This window comes from Canis lupus, chromosome 2 (assembly GCF_011100685.1).
Source record: "Canis lupus familiaris isolate Mischka breed German Shepherd chromosome 2, alternate assembly UU_Cfam_GSD_1.0, whole genome shotgun sequence".
NCBI classification, from domain to species: domain Eukaryota; kingdom Metazoa; phylum Chordata; class Mammalia; order Carnivora; family Canidae; genus Canis; species Canis lupus.
In genome coordinates this window covers 8,048,714-8,067,850 of record NC_049223.1, presented here as the reverse complement: position 1 = coordinate 8,067,850, position 19,137 = coordinate 8,048,714, and the positions used below count along the sequence as shown (strand labels likewise).

Here is a 19,137-nt window from a genome sequence, read left to right as displayed (position 1 = left end):
AATAATGGTTTACTAGCTATCTGGATATTGTTTAGCTCAGTCACATTGACACAAGACACACCCAAAAATAATGGTTTACTAGCTATCTGGATATTGTTTAGCTCAGTCACATTGACACATAAAATCCACCATCATAATACGTAAGTTATTAACTTCTGTGTATGTTATTGTTTTGTGACATTGTGGCTAAAATTACTCTTTCCTAACTTGAAATAAATCTTCCACCTCCTCATATACTTAATCTTTTTCTTACCCTTTCTTTCCCTTTTTCTACTCCCACACATTTTATAAAGACCTTAACGCAATGAGTAAAAATCTAACAATGCCCGATTAAAATACAGCCAAAATGTAGAAACATCAGAACAAAATTGTGTTCCTTTAATAGCTACCGTCTTTGACATGGTAATTTCTGAAATTCAAGGTCATCATCATCTATATGAAAGCGCACAAACTTCTAGAATATTGAGTCATACATAGTAAGTAGCAGTTTGAAAATAGCATATTCAGTGACTGTTCCAGAATAGTCACGCTGGTGCAAAAATCTTATCAGTGACACTAAAACACTTTTATCTCGGGTGCATTTAGATTTATATATTACCTAAAATACTTTAAATAGGCCTCCAGAGTGTATAGATGTCTTAATTTGATGTAGGTTTGCCTAAGTTTTATCATCTCACAGTTTTATATAAAATCGTAGAAAATTAGGATGTTAAGTAGCTTCTAAAAGAGGCTGCCTCCAGATTCTCTCTTGCAATTTAATCATCTATTTCACAGTTTTGTCATCTAAGTCTATAGTTCCATTTTGTCAACATAGAAAGGTCAATTAAGACTAAATGATGATGCATATATCTTTATTTTTGTAATTTGTTTTAATTTTTTATAAATTTTAAATTGCAGTTATTTCTTTAACCTATTGTATATTGTCCACTATGATTTTTTTTTTCAATTTGTGTTTGTTATGGGAAATGGGACGTGAATAAAAGTGGTTTTATGGATGTCTTTTGAGGCCTATAGAGTTTTTACTTTGGACTCTTTGAGCTAAAAAATATTGAAAGTAAATGTTTCTGATGAGGAAGTGGAGTCAGATTTGACATGTTTGTGCCAATGCTGAAGACTAGAGTTGACAAAGATTTTATAGTCAATCAAAAGGAATGAAAACAAATAAGCCACATTGTCTATCCTTGTAGCAAGCCTCTTAGAGTATTAATTAGAACCACAACAGAAGAGACAGCAACCATGATTGATTATTTTTAATAAGAAATGTTTTCTACTCAGATCATCTTTAAAGACGTATAAAAAAAAAAAAAGACGTATTAGCTTAAACTCAGCAATGGTGAGTATTTCTAGCATCACCTTTTAGAAGCAGGGCCTTAGATTACCTTTCCTAGCTATGCGGTAGGGGATGGGGGGCTGAGTCATGGCTCTGCTGCTGGGGTGGTGGGACTGGGGGATGGAAAGAATGTTCCTTTCCTGCCACACCTAAGTGGTAAGAGAAGGCAAAAAACCAGAGCTAATGTCTTCCAGGTGCACTGGGTAACTGTTTAGATACCTGATAATTGCTAGCCTAATTAAAAAAAAAAATTACAGTTAGGCATTGTGAATACTAATTTGTTCGTTAAAAGGCAGCTCCTTCTCCGACATTCATGTCCCTATGTGCCCAAAATGGTTTTCTATTGCTTAAAGTCAGGGCACCTTCTGGAGTTGAAAGACCATTTCATGAATTGAGTAATCTCTGATGTGTTATGATTACATGCTGATATAATTTCCTTTATGTAACAATGGGTTTTTGCCTGGAAAGTTGTGGGTAAATCAAAATTTTCTAAATTAAAGGAAAAAAATCAAGGAAGGAGAAATATACTTTGTGGTGACCCTTTTTGTAAAACTGGCAAATGCTTTTTTTTTTTTTTTTTTTTGCAAATGCTTTTAAAAAATAAAATATCTTACAGCCTGAAAATAGAATTTTATATATATTTATAATCTAAAATAACTAAATTCAGATTTTCACACATCTTGTTTTCTTAAGAAGGAAAATACACTCATATGTAATAGAATGGTAAGATGATGAGCAATTTTGGTAGCAATGATAAATAACCAGACTATAACCATAACCCTTTCAACTTTAATTATAAATGTCACCTTAATTGATGCCAAACGATCTTGCCTAATGGGTATTCTCTGTGAATGAGGCTTCCTAGATGTACAAGTTTTTAGTATATTTGAAAATTCTTTATAATCCACAAATCTTTAAAAAATTTTAATGCATTTGAATTAAAACCTTCTAAAATGCTTTCCTCCCAACCTTTGAAACTGATCATACTGTTATTAGACTTTTGGGGGAGGGTTATGGTTGCCATTTTGAGTTGATGCCCATCATGTGCTGTAAGGTGGAGGTGTCAGGGCCCCATAGGGAAGGTGGATGCTTGCGCTGCTCTGAGTGTGGCCCGCTGGGGGCAGGGCCTTTTGGGTATTGATGCATTTTGTCGACTCTTCTACTGGCAGGCTGTCAGTATCTATTTTCACTGCTGTCTGTAGATCTGATTGGCAGAACTGATCCTGCCAAAATTCTCTTCAAATCCCTTCCTTTCAGTTACTTAAAAGTTTGGGTATCAGGTAACCAAGCTTTATCAAATTGTATATAAAAGCTGTAAGGGCTGAGACCTCTTCTCTAAGTGATAATTTAGTCTTCAGTGGCCATTTCTTCTTTCCTTTCTCTCTTCCCTTCTTTCTCTCTTCCTTTCTGGTAGTTCTCATGTATATTCTGGATATATGAAGTGTTCAAGTATTTGAGTTATAGAAAACTGAGACTGTACTCAAAAAACAATAATAATCTAACAGATGCAAATCCCTTTTCATACGAATAAGCCAGCATTGGGGAATGAAATGATGAAAAGTAAAGTATTCTGGAAATACATAAAACTTCCAGTAGTATTTTGCGTCAAGCCTTGTGGATGGACTGTTCTCTCTGCATGGAATGTTCTTCCAATACCAGAATGCCTGTGGCTCACTCCCCCACATCCTTCAAGTCTGTTCAAATGCCACCCTCTTAAAGAGACCCACTGTGACGACATTGTTTACAGTTGCACCCACACACACTTTTTCTCAAACCTCCTTCCTTGCTGCCCTTTCTCCAGAGCACTTACGATTTTCTGACATACTATGTAACTTACTCATTGTTTGTTATTGATTTTCTATCCCTCACCCTCCTCTGACAAGCCCTCATGAAGGAGGTACCTTTGGCTAGTTAATTCACTGATAACCTACCAGACATCTAGAATAGTGCCCATTGTAGAGTAGGTATGTGGGGGCAAATGGACTTACCAAAAATAGGATGGAAAACAATAGGATAGTGAAAAAAACAGGTCTATCTGACATCAACTGATGCCCGGAACCTAAAACAGAAAGTGATCATCTATGTTGTTTCGTGTGTTCATTTTTACATAATTTGGATCACAGAAGCAACAGTGGAAACGCAACCTCTAAGAGTTTTCTACTCATACCTTACATTTTTTATTATCTGCAATGTAAAGATCACTTAAAGTGGATAAAAACATGGAAAGGCCACGAACACAAATAAAAGTAACAGCCTGAAGGCATAGGAAAAAAGGACAAGAACAGCCAGATTCACTTATCTAAAGTGATAGAGGAAAAAGAAGAGTAAAATTATTTTTTAAGTGAATAAATTAAGAGACAACCTCCTTTAGGAAGAAATAGGTGGAAATAGAAACGAAAGAGCAATAATGACTTTTTATAGAAAAATGTAACCCACTGGGACACCTTGGTGGCTCCATCAGGTAAGCTTCTGACTCTTGCTTTAGGCTCAGGTCATGATCTTAGGGTCATGGAATCAAGCCCTGTGTCAGTCTCCATTCTCAGCAGGGAGCCTACTCCAAGATTCTCCTCCTCTCCCTCTGCCCCTACCCTGCCCCCTCGTGTGCCAGCATGTTCTTTCTCTGTCTCTAAAAATAGGGGAATAAATCTTTTAAAAAATAGAGTTCATTTAGTTGCTCTGGACACTGTTATCCTTTCTTGGTTCACTGCTAATCCTTCTGAAAATTCTCAATTTATAATACTTTTTGAAAAAAGAAAGTTGTTGATTTTTGATCTAGGAAATACCATTCCAATGAAAATTCATATGATATTTACCTCGTACTCTTCTATCCAATTATTCATATCAAAGCTGTACATTATTTATGCAAATACCAAGAGAATTATTCCTGGTTGACATTCTTCTGAGGGGTAGATTCTACATATTAACAAGAATATTTTAAACTGTTAATTTATAACATCACTGCCATCTGTTGGATCTGATCAGAATTAGAGTTTTTGAGTTGTCCTAAGAATAAAAAGAGTTCGATGTTTTTCATTTTCCTTGCCAACAATGAGTAACTTCTGGCTATTAGTAAACTATGAAAAGATTAGAAAATAGTATGGTTGGTTACTAGATAGCTCTTAAAAGATAGTTATTTTAGGAAATAAGAATAAAATAAAAACATAAAAAGTAATAATATAATTAATGCCCATAGATAAGTAAGTACAAACTGTGGTTTTGCTGTAGAAAATACATAATCAAGTCTCTGTTGTTTATACATATATCATACTAACACCTGATTCTTCATACTTATGTTCTCTCCATGAAGAACTGGGTGATTTCCCTAAAGCTTAGAGACCTTGTCTCCATTTCTTTCTTTTTTTTTTTTTTTTATACCACTTCTTGGCTTTCCACAACAGCAGTGCCTTAAGTAAGTTCTAAATGACAACACCATATAGTGGTTACTTAAACAAACAAAAATTGATTGATTGCTGGGCCACCCCAGGCCTCCACAACACAAGAGACAATGTTCTTCTGTAGGGACCATTTTGCTATTGTGTGATCTACAGTCAACCACAGCAAAGGAAGTCAGGAATCCCAAAGGGATTCCAGAAAGAGACACAATGCCCCCAATTTATATGGATGTCTGAGTACTTTGGGAACTTCTCAATGTTCTTTATTATCTATGGATAACCTGTCATTTTGTATTATCAGTATTAAAATTTCTATTCACTAACATAGAAATAAAGCATGGACCAAATAGTGGAATTATTCACGGAGTACTGTGCCTGAGAAAGCCACGTAATGTGTAGAAAAACCACTTCAAAGGTGTGCCATGGGGGCACCTGGGTGGCGCAGCTGGTTCAGCCACGGCCTGCAGCTCAGGTCACAATCCCAAGGTCCAAGGATCAAATCCTGCATTGGGCTCCCAGCTCAATAGAGAGTCTGCTTCACCCTCTGCCCCTCCCCTTGCTTGTCTTTTCTCATACTCTCTTTCAAATGAATGAAATCATTAATGAAAAAAAAAAAAAAAAGGTGTGCCACCTATGAAACTTTATATAGCACTTCAAGGCAGGGCTTCATCTATTCACAGTGACCCAATTCCCTATCAATCACTTGGCACTATCAGGGGAGAGCCTGACCCAGAGCCATTTGTTGGAATGTTAAATCTCTGTAGCATGTATAGAAAACACTTTTTAGAGCTTTTTTTTTTTTTTTTTTTATTCTTACCTCATTAAGTAGAGTTGGGGGAAGGTGATATATTTGTATATTTATTTTTACACTTGTACCCTTAAGTATATAGACAAATGCTATTTCTCAGAATTGGCTAGGGTGCACTGAACCGTCACAGTCATTTTGAAGGAGAAAAAAAAAAGGTCTCCCCTAAAGTTGGCAAAACACCACCAGCTTCACTTCCATCTCCGTTCCTCTACAGGAAGAGATGGGATTATGGCTTTGAGGTGGCTCGACTCGTGCAACCTCACCCTCTGAAAAGAAATTTTACCCTCTATTCTAGAACCTAATCCTTCTTGGCCAATACACGCAGATTCACTTAGAGTAAGTAATCTCGTCCCTTTGAATACTTTGCCATTAACGAAACATGGACTGTAGAACGAATCCACTGTGATTTACAAAATAAACGTAGGCTCATGAAAAATGCAAACTCATGGTACAGACTTCAGAATGCTGAAGCCGTGCAGTTATTGTCTTTGTTGCATCAGGGTTTTTCCCTGGGAAAATGTTTCCAGAGCTTGGTGGTGGGTTTTTTTTTCCCCACCTCTGCGAGCAGTGGAGGGAACTGTGTCTTCATACTGACCCCTAGTGGTCGTTCAGGAGCGAGTTGGGGGAGGGGCAAAAAGGCCCTGGAAAGCTCGCTCCCTATTTCAATGAAAGGCACACTAATTTAATTTGAAACCCTCTCTGGCGCGTCTAAAATAATATTTTTTAAACATTATTAAAATATTGTCATCTCGTAAGCATTTCATTGTGTTTTTGAAGAGAGAATATTCTCCTGCTCCATGTGTGTTAATAGATGCTTGCGTTTGTCTCTGGTCCCTTTTAAGATGCAGTCGCTTTAAAATGTTTTGACAGATTCATTGTTCTGGTGACTGAATATGGGCTGCGCTACATAACCATATAGGATTAATAGCATATGCTTGGATGGCATCAATTAATCTCATTGTTATTGTAGTCACTCTGGAGTTGATTTTTTGCTCTTGACTCCACGTAATAGAAAAGATTATTTTGTTTTAAAATTCTTATTAGCATCACTTCGTTGTAAGATGCTACCTCCTTTTAATTAGACCACTCACAATAGGAGCATCCTACAAGATAATTGAGTTCGTTTCATGACCTTTTTAGGAAATTCAGTTTTGTAGAAGGATGTTTCAAACTTTTGTATTGAGGACGATACCTCAAAGAACTTATGGTGTTTATTGACTATTTTAAAAGGCTTCTGAAGTTAATAGATCAAATAAATGGGAAGACTCTTTGTGGTAAATCTAAAATTGATTCTTGTATTATTACCATCCAACTTTACTGAGTGGGTCCTTTTCATTTCTACCTGTTAGCACCTGGAATCCTTCTCTGCCTGATAGAATGTTGTTCTGACACAGGCTATGATAGGTTGGAAAAATCATACTGGATTTGAAGAAAGATATAGAATGAAAAGCTGGATTTTACAATAAAACAGATTGATTCCATATCTCCATTTTGTGTTAGCTGTTGCCTAGTCAGTCTTCACAGTTTAAATTTTATTGGCTATTAGTTTTGTGAGGCTTTGTGAATCCCATGAAATGTTCATTTAGAAAATTGTCTATGCTGCTTTTATTACCCAGAGAGGAGAGACTGACATTTGCATAACCTTTTTAAAAAGTTGTTGGCACCTCTTTCAGGTTTAATTTCCAATATTACTGATTTTCACAGAGAATTATCAAATTATTGTGTGATTTTTTTTTCCTCTCACACTCTCACTTTGAAGCAGTACTTAAAGCCTACATAAATTCCATTTTTACCCATTCTTGACTTTTTATATTAATCATTTTCTGCGACTTTTTATTCCCCCTCTCTGGAAATGGCCTTTATTGCTTATTGGCTGCACCTAAATGGGAGAGACCTTGGTGAGATTCCTGAGGAAACTGTCCTAGCTCTACCCCTGCAGGTGTAGGAGATTTGACCACTTAGCTGAAAAAGTCTGAAAATTTCATATGCACATGTAAATTTGGAAATATGATATTTTTCCATGGTACAAGAAATCAAGTGAGATAGGATATAGGAAAGTCTCTGCCTTGTGGTTCACTGAATGTCAGCAGACAGTGGTGATGATGATAGCTGGCATGTGTGAGCCAGGCCTTGAGCTAGTACTTGATATGGAATATATTATTAAATCCCCAGAGTGAGGATGCCTGGGTGGCGGGTAGCTCAGTAGTTGAGTGTCTGCTTTTGGCTCAGGGTGTGATCCCGAGGTCCTGGGATAGAGTCCCACATCGGGCTCCCCACTGGGAACCTGCTTCTGCCTCTGCCTATATCTCTGCCTCTCTCTGTGTATCTCTCATGAATAAATAAATAAAATCTTTAAAAAATAATTGTCAATTGATGATTGTAAAAAAGTTTACAGACTAAAAGACCACTGGACTTTTAATCCTGTGTTGGTTGTTGACTTGCCTCACAAGCAAGTCTTAATCTCTCTAAATGTTATCTTTCTTCACTATAAAAGAAAGAAAAGCGAGCCTAGGTTATCTATTATATTTTGTGCATCTGACTACGCTCTATCCAGTATCATAGGGAGTCTTGAGCACAACTTCCACTAGGAACTAGCTGGGACCACTCTTTACCACTTTCATCATTTTGTCTCAAAGGTGAAGGAAGTTATGTTTTTAGGTTTCTTTTGTAATTCTCTCACCATTACTTGGGGATTCTTTACATCTAGGCCTTATTGTAGGCTGCAGGGATATCCTAGGGAACACAACGAAGGTTCCATCAGACTGCTGTCATGAAACCTACATTTCGCACAGGGAGGCAGACCATAGGGAGTAACTTTAAGAAGGTAATTTCAGAAGTGATAACAGTATCAATTAAATAAAGTAGCACAACGTCCTAGAGAGGAGCCTGCGTGACACTGGGGTTGTGAGAGGGGTCGGGGGGGATGACACAAAGCTTGTCAAACGGCCTCTCTGAAGAAATGACATTAGAGCTGATGAGAATAAGAAGCCCTGGCAGGGCCAGGGGTTTTCATGTGCCGTCACACGAAAGCATGCAGCATCCTTATTATTTAGTTAAGGAAATCAACATGGTACCTCTAATTACTTTGGGATTGCGTCACTTGTCACATACAGATACGTAAATAGACTGATTTCCCAGTGAAACAGAAACATTTGGTAACTGCAAAAGCCATTTATTATGAGTATTCCAACACCTTGACCATTATTAGTACTTTATCAGGAGACAAGTCAGCCATGTATAATGAAGACGGTTGTTCTTTCCTGATGGCAGCTAGTTAATTCTGGGCAGGCAGTCCAGCTTTTGAAACAGACGGTGGCATGTATGGAAGTGAAGTATTGCAATTGAACAGATAGGTCAATAAGGATTCCATGTCACTTGTAAGAAAATTACATTTGATTTCCCTAGACTTTGATTGACTGCCTCATAATTGGTAACAAAAACCTGCATGCTGTTGGAGAAGGTGCTGGGTTAGCATGTACTAGTCTCTTTGCAATTGGCCCCTTTCTCTGTAGAAACCATGATGTCATAGCAACCGTAGCAGAAAAGCACACCCTGGAAGCCTCAAAATTATGCCACTGAGATACATCAGTACGAGAGAAGCAATTCGATTTTACCTACTTAAAAAAATTATTTTTCACCTTTTTCCTATTTTGCTATAGGATGTAAAACTGCGTGCGTTTGTTTTTGTGGCTGGGTTTTGCTTTCATAAATACAGACTATTTAAAAAAAACTTTCAAAAATTGTTTAAAAATAAATTTAAAAACCTTTCATTTTAAGCATTTGCCCACAATGAATTGTGCTTCTCTCCCTTACTACTACTAAGTTTCTTTAAACACTATTTCTTTAAAAGGAGAAAATTCTCTGGACTACTTTTGTGAGCCCTGGAATTCAGCCCGAGTTGGAGGGCAAACATCCCCCTTCTTCTGCGACTGTGGGGCTGCGGCTGGGTCATAGCTGTTTGGGATGTACTCAGAAATTGATCGATTTAACGAACACACTCGACTTCTTGGATCATTACTTTTGTTGAAAAATTGGTTGGAATGAGAGTCAGGAATCCTGTTCACAGCATTCCAAATCTGGCTGCGATAACCAGGAGACCTGTTTATCACACCGGCCAGGGTCCCCTCCCCATGCGCCTGTGTAGACTCGCTGGGAGCTGGGGAGGCTCAAACACACCACCCCTGAGCCTGTGCAGGAGCACCTCTCCTGACCCCTTGCAGCGCGTCTGCCACCGGTATGTCTTCCTTGGTGTGACAAACCTTGCAGAGACATATGAAAAGTCATGCTGGTGGGAATGGTTGTAATCACTGTTAACAAACAAGGTTCTGATTGCCAATATTACCATCTGTTCCATCGGGTTCCACATATTACCCTGTATGTGGGCTCTGTTAAACAGATTTCTCTACTGCCCAAGGTCACCCTTGATTCATGTAACCAGCCTCTGCAGATGGGTTACACGTGAACCTCCAAACTGCAGCAAGGATTTTCTGAGAAGTACCAAATGGTGTCATCTGATGACACGACCCAAATAAACAGAGTCAACGATGTCTGCAAAGACAAAATATGGACAGCCTTTGATATATAAAGAGATCAATCCCTAAGACGTCTGAAGTGCAAGATATGATTCGCCAAACTCCATATCAAAATTATTTCACTAAATAATTAGGGAAGCATTGGGGATGGGGAGAGCAGCTCTAAGCGATACAAGCAGAGATCTCGGTTGTGTTGGGTCCTATGCCTTCTTGCAAACTTAACGCTGATTTTTCTCTCATCCTCTCTTGACTCCTACTGAACTTTTCTTCAGCACTCCCCTTGAGTTGAGTCAAGTCCATTTAAATATATTGATCTTCTCAGCACTGGGCATAGAAATAAGAGTCAAGTACTGCCTCTAAGAAGTGGGGACCAGTGTAGACATAGCGAGAGGGGGAGTGAATACCAAGGAGAGGCACTGATGGACCAGAATGACCCTGAACAGGAAAGGACAGCTGAGGAGGTTTGGAAGGGTGAGCTCCAGTTCCCCAGGCAGAGGTGTGGATGGGTAGCGACAGGCCTTTTGGCAGAGAAAACCTGAGTGCAAAGACACACAGACATGAGATAGCAGAGTATTCTCTCAGTGATCGTATTTTTCCTTAAACCATGTTCTTAGTATCCATGCTATTAAGTGTTTTTTCATTGTGGGCTCCAGGATTTAAATGAAAAGCTTTGTGGTAAACTCCTTTCCACAACAAGCTTCTGTAAAATAGTATCTTAAGATTGTTGCAGGGATCCCTGGGTGGCGCAGCAGTTTAGCGCCTGCCTTTGGCCCAGAGCACGATCCTGGAGACCTGGGATCGAATCCCACGTCGGGCTCCCGGTGCATGGAGCCTGCTTCTCCCTCTGCCTGTGTCTCTGCCTCTGCCTCTCTCTCTCTCTCTCTCTCTCTGTGACTATCATAAATAAAAAAAAAGAAAAAAAAAAGATCGTTGCATTCTATGCGACCATTTGAGCCAAAACATCATTTTTAAAAAATGTATACATGTTTAGCAAACAAATGATTTTGAGCTCATGTGGAAAAGAGACACATGATATGTAGTTTGGGGGGTCAAGGTATGCTTCCTTGAGGAAGAGGTGTTTGTGTTGAGCTTGGCAAGGTGAATGGGAATTATCTGGGGGGAAGAGTCATCAGGAAGTGAGAAGGATGGGCATATGGGAACACCCCGAGGTAAGATGGAGCCCTGGCATGTTGCAGGTCGCCAGAGAGGCCCAGAGCACAGAGCCACAGGTAAAGATGAGAGAGGGTGGGCGTGGGGGTGCAGGTGGACTCAGGCAGGGCTTTGGGGGCCATGTGAGAAATTTGGGGCTTCATCCTGAGCAATGTGAAACCAGAAACATTTTAAATAGGGGAGAAATCTGATTATGTGCATGATATATATAACTATAATAATCTGATTATTATTTCAAAAGAAAACTTTAGCTCTAAGTTGGAGAAAGGATTGGAGGGGGAGAGGAGAGACCTGTTAGAAGGGAATATAATTCACAAGAGAGGATGTGGACGAGATTGGATCAGAGAAATGGAGCTGGAAAGGGGAGAGATTCAAGAAATAGGGAGAATGGGGTGCCTGGGTGGCTCCGTGGTTGAGCGTCTGCCTTCAGCTCAGGTCATGATCCTGAGGGTCTGGGATCGAGTCCCACATCGGGCCCCCTTCAAGGAGCCTGCTTCTCCCTCTGCCTGTGTCTCTGCCTTTCTCTCTGTGTCTCTTGTGAATAAATAAACAGGATCTTTAAAAAAAAAAATAGGGAGGAGGAAAATAGTCAGGACTTGGTAATAAATTGGATACACATGACACATCGAACTTCACTTCTGTTTATGTGTATCAAATTATATAAACAGATGTTTTTATATTTTCCCATATTTGGGTTTTAGTTAGTTTTTCTGAATGTACGTTTTAAACTCTTACTTGATTAAACTTCAACTGATGGAGGTTAATGATAGTAAAAATCAAAATATTTTCTGATTATCACGATGACATATGGCCCTATAATTCTGGATTTTGTAACAAAGCAGTTTGACTTCTGTCCCGTTCATTTGGATAATGCCATACTATCTAGGAAACGGAAATGTGTTTTTAAAATATGACAGACTTCAGCTTGTGTACATAGTAGACACAGAGAAAAATAAAACAGAATGTCTTCGGTTTGAAACATGAAATTAATGGGATTCTGTTTTAAAAAAATATAAAGTCTGTGCTCTATTTCTATAATGAAATTAGTTTTTTTAGGTAAGAATAATAGCTTGGTTTTTTTCCACCATAATAACTTAATCTCAGTTATGCTTTTTACACTTAAACAGACCGCACAGAGCATATTATGGGCAGGTATGTACGTACAATGCAAATTGTTCTCCCAGCTGCACACGAATGATTTGTCTTTGGTGCTGGCAGTTATGTTCAATTTAGTAAAAGCTATGTTCCGCTGTGTACTAGAATCTTTGATTTCTTAAACAGCTAGGATTTTATGTACTTCTCTTTACTGGCTCATAAAGAGCACAGAAAAGAGCAGAAGGTAGGGATATAAATGAGCCAAGGCAAAATATGCCTTTGTCCATGAGAGAGGAGGAAGCGAAACCCAAGCACAAAGGCTGTGAGCAGAGGCACATCTGATGAAAATTCCTCTATCTCGCAGCCCGTTTTTTTGTGTGTGTGTGTTGTTGTTTTGTGTTCTGTTTTGTTTTGAATAAATAAGAGAAACTGAAACAACAGAGTGTGATCCTATGTATGCACTTGAATTTTCCAGAAAACCCCTGATGCATACAAAAGACAAACCCCTGGAGAATTTCCTGGTATGCATTTACCTATAATACTTGTAGCTTCTATCAGGGTTGCAATGAAATAACTCCACAGTGTGCTCCTCCTTGATTCTCCAGGATGTTTTGAAAGGTGAACCTTCTGAAAGGAAAAAAATCACTAAGTGACAAAGGAATTGTGCTTTCCAACTGAGGCATGTTCACAATGATTAAAAACTGCAAAGTATTTTGGCTGAAGGGACTGATTGCATTCAGCGCGTGAAAAATAAGTCAAAGGAATAAAACGATTTTTGAGCAGGTTTGCGTCTATATTAATTAGAAAATATGCATAATTTAACATTCTTGCTGGCAGCTTTAAAAAATTCAGTATTTCAGCTATAAATAAAAACATGAGACATTGCTGAGAAACTAATATACAAGTGACCACTGATTAATAGGAGAGAGAATTGTGATCCTGGGGTCCTGGGATTGAGCCCTGAATCGGGCTCCCTGCAGGGAGCCTGCTTCTCCCTCTGCTTATGTCTCTGCGTCTCTCTGTGTATCTCTCATGAATAAATAAATAAAATCTTTAAAAAGAAAAGAAAACTTATCTTAAGAGTGTTTATTTTGTTCCCTAGAAAGGAGAGTAAATGATGGCCCTCAGGCTATCATAGGGAGCTGCAGGCCCTCTCTACCAATATTTTTATATAAACAAATTCTGGTCTGTGTCATCTAACCAGATGTTAAAGGGATGCCTTCCCAGGAAAAGAATGGGAGACACCAAAAGAAGGATTAAATATATACCAAGGACTAGGGTATGGGTAGAAATGGAACCAAACTCTGATTCTGCCTTCATTTCAATATGGTGTTTTCTGGACGGATTTATTCAAACTAGGTGGAAGGTGCCTTCAGGGTTAACACCGAGGGAGCCCTGTGTTCCCTGGAGCACCTGCCTTCCTTATTTCATTCTGGTCCAGTTGCTGCCATTAGGTCCACTTCAGAACTGGTCTGTGTGACAGGCATAGCTTCCTTTCTCCTCGGCGACACTTCACTTACATTGTGCCCTCTCTTGGACAGTTGTGATAACTTCTATTCTTGAGATTGTCACTTCTCCTTCACAATCAGCAAATCTAAGTGGCTACCTAAGTAAATTTAATGATCGGAATATTCATCGGAATACAGGGTGATTCAGGCTGAATCATGCAGCCTCACCTGTTGTTTTTAGTTTTGGTTCTTAATATGATCCTAAGTGGAAAAAAATATGTGTCAGCTGTAAACCTTAAAGGGATGTTCATATTATTGGAGTCTCAGATATGTTTTTATTGTCTTGATTACCTCTAGTCCTTTGATGATATAAATGGGTTTTTAACACAGAATTTGGGGTCTTCCTTTGAAACTAGGTTGCTCTGTGTACCTTATGGCTTGGAACATCTCTTATTTGAAGCAATTCCAAATGTTAAAGAACATAATTAAATCATCTTCCGCTTGTTAAAATGATCCCCTTTTCTATTTTCACTACTTTATGAGCTTTTTAAGTGATTAGAAAGCAAGGACTATATAGAAAGTATGGCGTTCGTTAAAAAGAGGTTTAGCCTTTATCACTTGTGAGACTATTAATATATTTTATGGATAATTGTGGTCTTTTTATAGCAGAAGTAGGAAATTTAGCAACTGAATATGCCTACATTACTAAAATTAGTTACTATGTCAATATTATGACTTTGATCTTTGATGTTTAATTTGTAACAGCAGCATACACCTCCAAAACGTTTTGCTGGTTTCAAATGCATTAACCTCTGCCTACAATTAACAACCTTATTTAAAAAGGGGGAGGATGAGCTAAAGAGTTTTAACTTAAACCAAGAGCATCTCCCACTCACTTATTCCTCCTATTTAAAGTGTTGTTTTCCGGGGCACCTGGGTGGGTCAATGGTTGAGCATCTGCCTTCAACTCAGGGGCATGATCCTGGGGTCCTGGGATTGAGTCCCACATTGGGCTCCCCAGAGGGAGCCTGCTTCCCTCTCTGCCTATGTCTCTGCCTCCTTCTCTGTGTCTCTCATGAATAAGTAAATAAACTCTTAAAAAAATAAAAAACAAAGTGTTGTTTTCCTAGGGGCACCTGGGTAGCTAAGCTGGTTAAATGTCTGACTTTTAATTTTGGCTCAGGTCCTGAGGTTGTGAGATCCAGCCCTAGTCAGGCTCCATGCCCAGATTAAGATTCGATTTCTCCCCTTCTCTAATAAACAAATAAAAATAAAAATAATATAAAGCTTTGCTTTCCCACTAGTTGAGAATACCTTAATCGATTTTCTTTGAGTAGAATTTCCTGGTCTTGTAAGTATCACTGAGTTAAAAACTGAATGGCTGTAGGAGGGTTTCTAAGAAGTAGTTGTGCAGTTTTCTATAACTACAAGCTGTAAAAGTAGGAAAAGGGTTATTTAAATTCATTCTTAACTGACATCTTCCCAGACTCCATCTAAATCACTAGCACCTCAAGTCTGGGTTCATTGCATTGTAAATTAATTTCTTTCCCAAACTGTACTTATGTGCTCGTTTGTTTAATAAGCTCCGTGGTACACCCCGAAGACCATTTCTTGAACTCAGTTGAATGACATTCATTTCTCCTCCATTTACCCAGTGCTGCTGCTGAAGCTGATGGAATCGATCCATTAATAAACATCCTGTCTAGTAACCGGGACGGAGCCATTGCCAATGCAGCTACGGTACTAGCGAACATGGCAATGCAGGAGCCCCTGCGTGTGAAAATGCAGAACCACGACGTCATGCACGCCCTCCTCGGCCCGCTGTGCTCTGCTAACACGGTTGTGCAGAGCAAAGCTGCTCTCATGGTTGCTACAACTGCCTGCGACGTAGAGGCCCGGACAGAGGTGAGAGCTTTAATAACATTTGTTCTCTCAGTGTTTCTGGTCCCTATCTCTGAGTGGATTAATTCAAAACATTTTCAAGTGTTTGAACCGACCCATCATTTAGATCCTTCAAAACTGGGACCACACTTCAACCACGGACTCTGGGTGATAATAATGTGTCAGCGTATGTTCATCAGTTGCAACAAATGTACCAGTCCGGTGGGGGATGTTGATAATGGGAGAGCTGCTCCTGTGTGGGGGCTGGGAGTAGGGGCTGGAAACCTAAAACCACTCTAAAACAAATACAATTTAAAAAATTAAAAAATGAAATCTACTAAGTTGGTGCAACACTTTGGAAAACAGATTGGCATTATCTAGCAAAGAAGAGCATATCCTATAATCTGGCAGCTCTGTTTCTAAATTATACCAAAAATGTTCTCCTGCCTCTTGTGCACCAGGAGGCATTGTTTATATCTAAACGACTGGCAACACACCAATTGTCTAGTTCTCTTTTAAGAGAATGGGTATAAATTGTGGCACACTCATAAAGGGGAATTTCACATCAGTTAAAACGAATGAGCTATAGATCCAGATACCGACAGAGATGAATCTCGAGCATAAAGCAAAATCAAGTTGCAAAAGGATACATACTTATGATTCTGTTTATGTAGCATTTGGAAATATACAAATCTAAGCAATACATTTCTTAGGTAAACATACATGTAAGTTGAAACTATAAAGACAAAGGTAGAGAATGATTAACTCCAAATTCAAGAAATCCTCTTGGGGGAATCAAGGGAGTGGATGTAATTGAGAGGAGCAAACAGGGGTTCAAGGTCATTTAAATGTCTTAAACTGAGCAGTAGACAAACAGGTGTGTCCTTACTACAATGCTTTACATTATACACATGGGTTCCGCATACTCTTGTGTTTCTTGTATATTTCAAAGTTTTAAAGCATAAAATTACATTTTTTTTTACAAGTGTGTCATGTAAAAGTATGTTTGGTTCTGTTCATAAAGATAACATAAACCTACAAACATCCTTTTTTCTCTTGCCTTTCTCATATTTACCAGTCGCAGGGCACTCATTCAAACAGCCTAGGACTTTGCTCCCCTGCGGCCAATATAAATAGCAATAGCTGACACTCACTGAGCACTTACTATGCAGTGGGCACTGTGCTAAGCACTCTACAAGCATTTAAGCCTCACTTGTGATGGGCCGTGTTTGTAATTCCCATTTTACAGAGGACGAAATTCAGGCTTAAAGACAAAATGTGCTCCAAGCAGAGTTGGTAAATTGGAGGATGAAGAATGCCATCCAGAGCCCAAGCTCTTGCACTCTGCTGTCCACTCAGATGACTAACAAATCTTGTCTCTTCTGTCCCATAGGTATCTATTCTATCCCCACCGTTCTTCCCATTGGTTCAGTTCACTTGCATTCATCCATTAAGGCACTAAGACTACCAAATATTATTTTTAAATATTTATTTATTTATTTATTTATTTATTTATTTATTTATTTAGGAGCCTACATGTGCAAGAGTCGGGGGAGGGGCAGAGGGAGAGAGTCCCCATGCAGACTCCCCTGCTGAGCACAGAGCCCAACACCTGGCTCTGTCCCCCACGACCTGAGTTGTCTAACCAAGAGTCGGACACCCAACCTGCTGAACTGCCCAGGCGGCTCAAGACTGCCCCATATTTATTTACCATCTACTCCGTGCCAGGCACTATGCTAGGCTTCCAAGCGTTTTGGTCCTACCTCTGTGCAGTCTGCAGAATAGTCCATCTCTTTCCTGGAATAGTGCAGCTGAGTCTCCGGCTCTCCCTACCCCACCACCTCCTGCTTCCCACACTGCCTCCAGACTAATCTTTCAAATATATGACCCTCATCACATCATTGTAAGTCCCCAGTGGCATGCCACTGCCCCAGAAGAAAAATTCTGAGCTGCTTAGCGTGATGAGCAAGGGCTCCCAATGACCCACACCTATCCACCTGTGCCTGAAGCCTCTTCTCAGGCATAACTCTATGCTCCAGAAATACCATACTATTTGTAATTCTGTCCATATGCTCTGTTCTCTTGTTTATATGTCTTTGATTTCACCCCTTGGAAACTATTCGCACTTTCATCCACCTGATAAAATCTCACTTCACCTTCCAAACCCATGTCAGCCATCCTGTCTTCCACGAGGCCTTTCTTCAACCCTCAAGCTGGGAGCACCATCCTCTATGCTTCCATTACACCCTAGACATGCTTCCTTAGTCCTCTGATTTGCATATATGGTTCTTTTATGAAAGGCTATAAGCTCCTTAAGGCTTTAGGGAAAGGATTTGAGAGTTTTTCTTACCTGTGTTCATGCCATTAATATATATGTGCCACAGAGTGCTTGCTTAATAAATGATTGTTAAAAGAATGAGTAAATGAGTGAAGGAATTATTTTTTACTTTTTTATGATTTTATTTATTCATTCATGAGAGACAGAGAGGCAGAGACATAGGCAGAGGGAGAAGCAGGCTCCCTGTAGGACTTGATGCCAGGACGCCGGGATCATGACCTGAGCCAAAGGCAGACCCTCAACCGCCGAGCCACCCATGTGCCCTCATGTGAAGTAATTAATAAATTAGTTAGATCTTTGCCAAAAGAACACATGGAGTTAGACTATCCTGTATTATACTCAAAAATAACAATGTTCAGAAATTTGACTTGCTAAGCCTAAGATGATTCAAAGTAAACTTTTTAAAGCTGTAATGTTACATATATTAAAGTGTGATCCCTGAGAAGGAAATGTCACTGGACACTGGCAGAAAATGACTGAATCAAGTGAGTCATACCCCATAAGGGCTCTTGTCTTCAGATACTACACATAGAAACTGATAAAATATTCTTTTTTGTCCTCTAGGCTTGGATGATAGAGTATTGCATTTCAGACAGTGAGATAAGAGCTCTGTCGATTTTTTTCCAATTGGAATAATTTTATCCATGAGTAATTAATCCACCTTTATTAACTGCATTTCCTTTAATAGTGCAATTAATGTAGTTCTGTCCAATTCTCTTCTTATTTTTTTTATCTCTTTTCTCACTCCTCCCTTGGAGAAATGAAGAGAAGACACTATCAAAAAAATTTTGATAACAAAAATTGGTCTTTTTCTAGGGCATTGCTACACTACGCTTTGGCCACACTGACAATTTGGTGGCAGTGTCCAGTGTCATGGGTAGCATGTTACTGTATCAGTTCCTCCTGCCCAGCCTTGGGGACTATATTAGTTTCCTATTCCTGTGGTAACAAATTCCCACAACATGGCTTAAAGTAGTAGAAATCTATTATCTTATAGTTTAGGAGGTCAGAAGTCTGAAAACAGGCCTTATGGGTTAAAGTCAAGGTGTTGTCAGAGCTATGTTCCTCTGGGAGACTTGGAGGAAAAATCGGTTTCCTGGCCCTTTCTAGCTTTTACCATCCATCTCCATCCCTTGGTTCTGG

At 39.2% G+C, this 19,137-nt stretch overlaps 1 protein-coding gene across 20 annotated transcripts in view; it reads left to right on the top strand.

Moving 5' to 3' along the window:
* The window catches only part of ARMC3 (armadillo repeat containing 3), a 100,560-nt gene that overhangs the window by 49,669 nt on the left and 31,754 nt on the right, over positions 1-19,137 (top strand). For all 20 annotated transcript variants that reach the window (XM_038529803.1, XM_038529813.1, XM_038529817.1 and 17 more), the window contains one exon: positions 15,431-15,680. In XM_038529803.1, the coding sequence (XP_038385731.1) occupies positions 15,431-15,680 (250 nt within the window). The remainder of the gene's footprint in view (positions 1-15,430; positions 15,681-19,137) is intronic.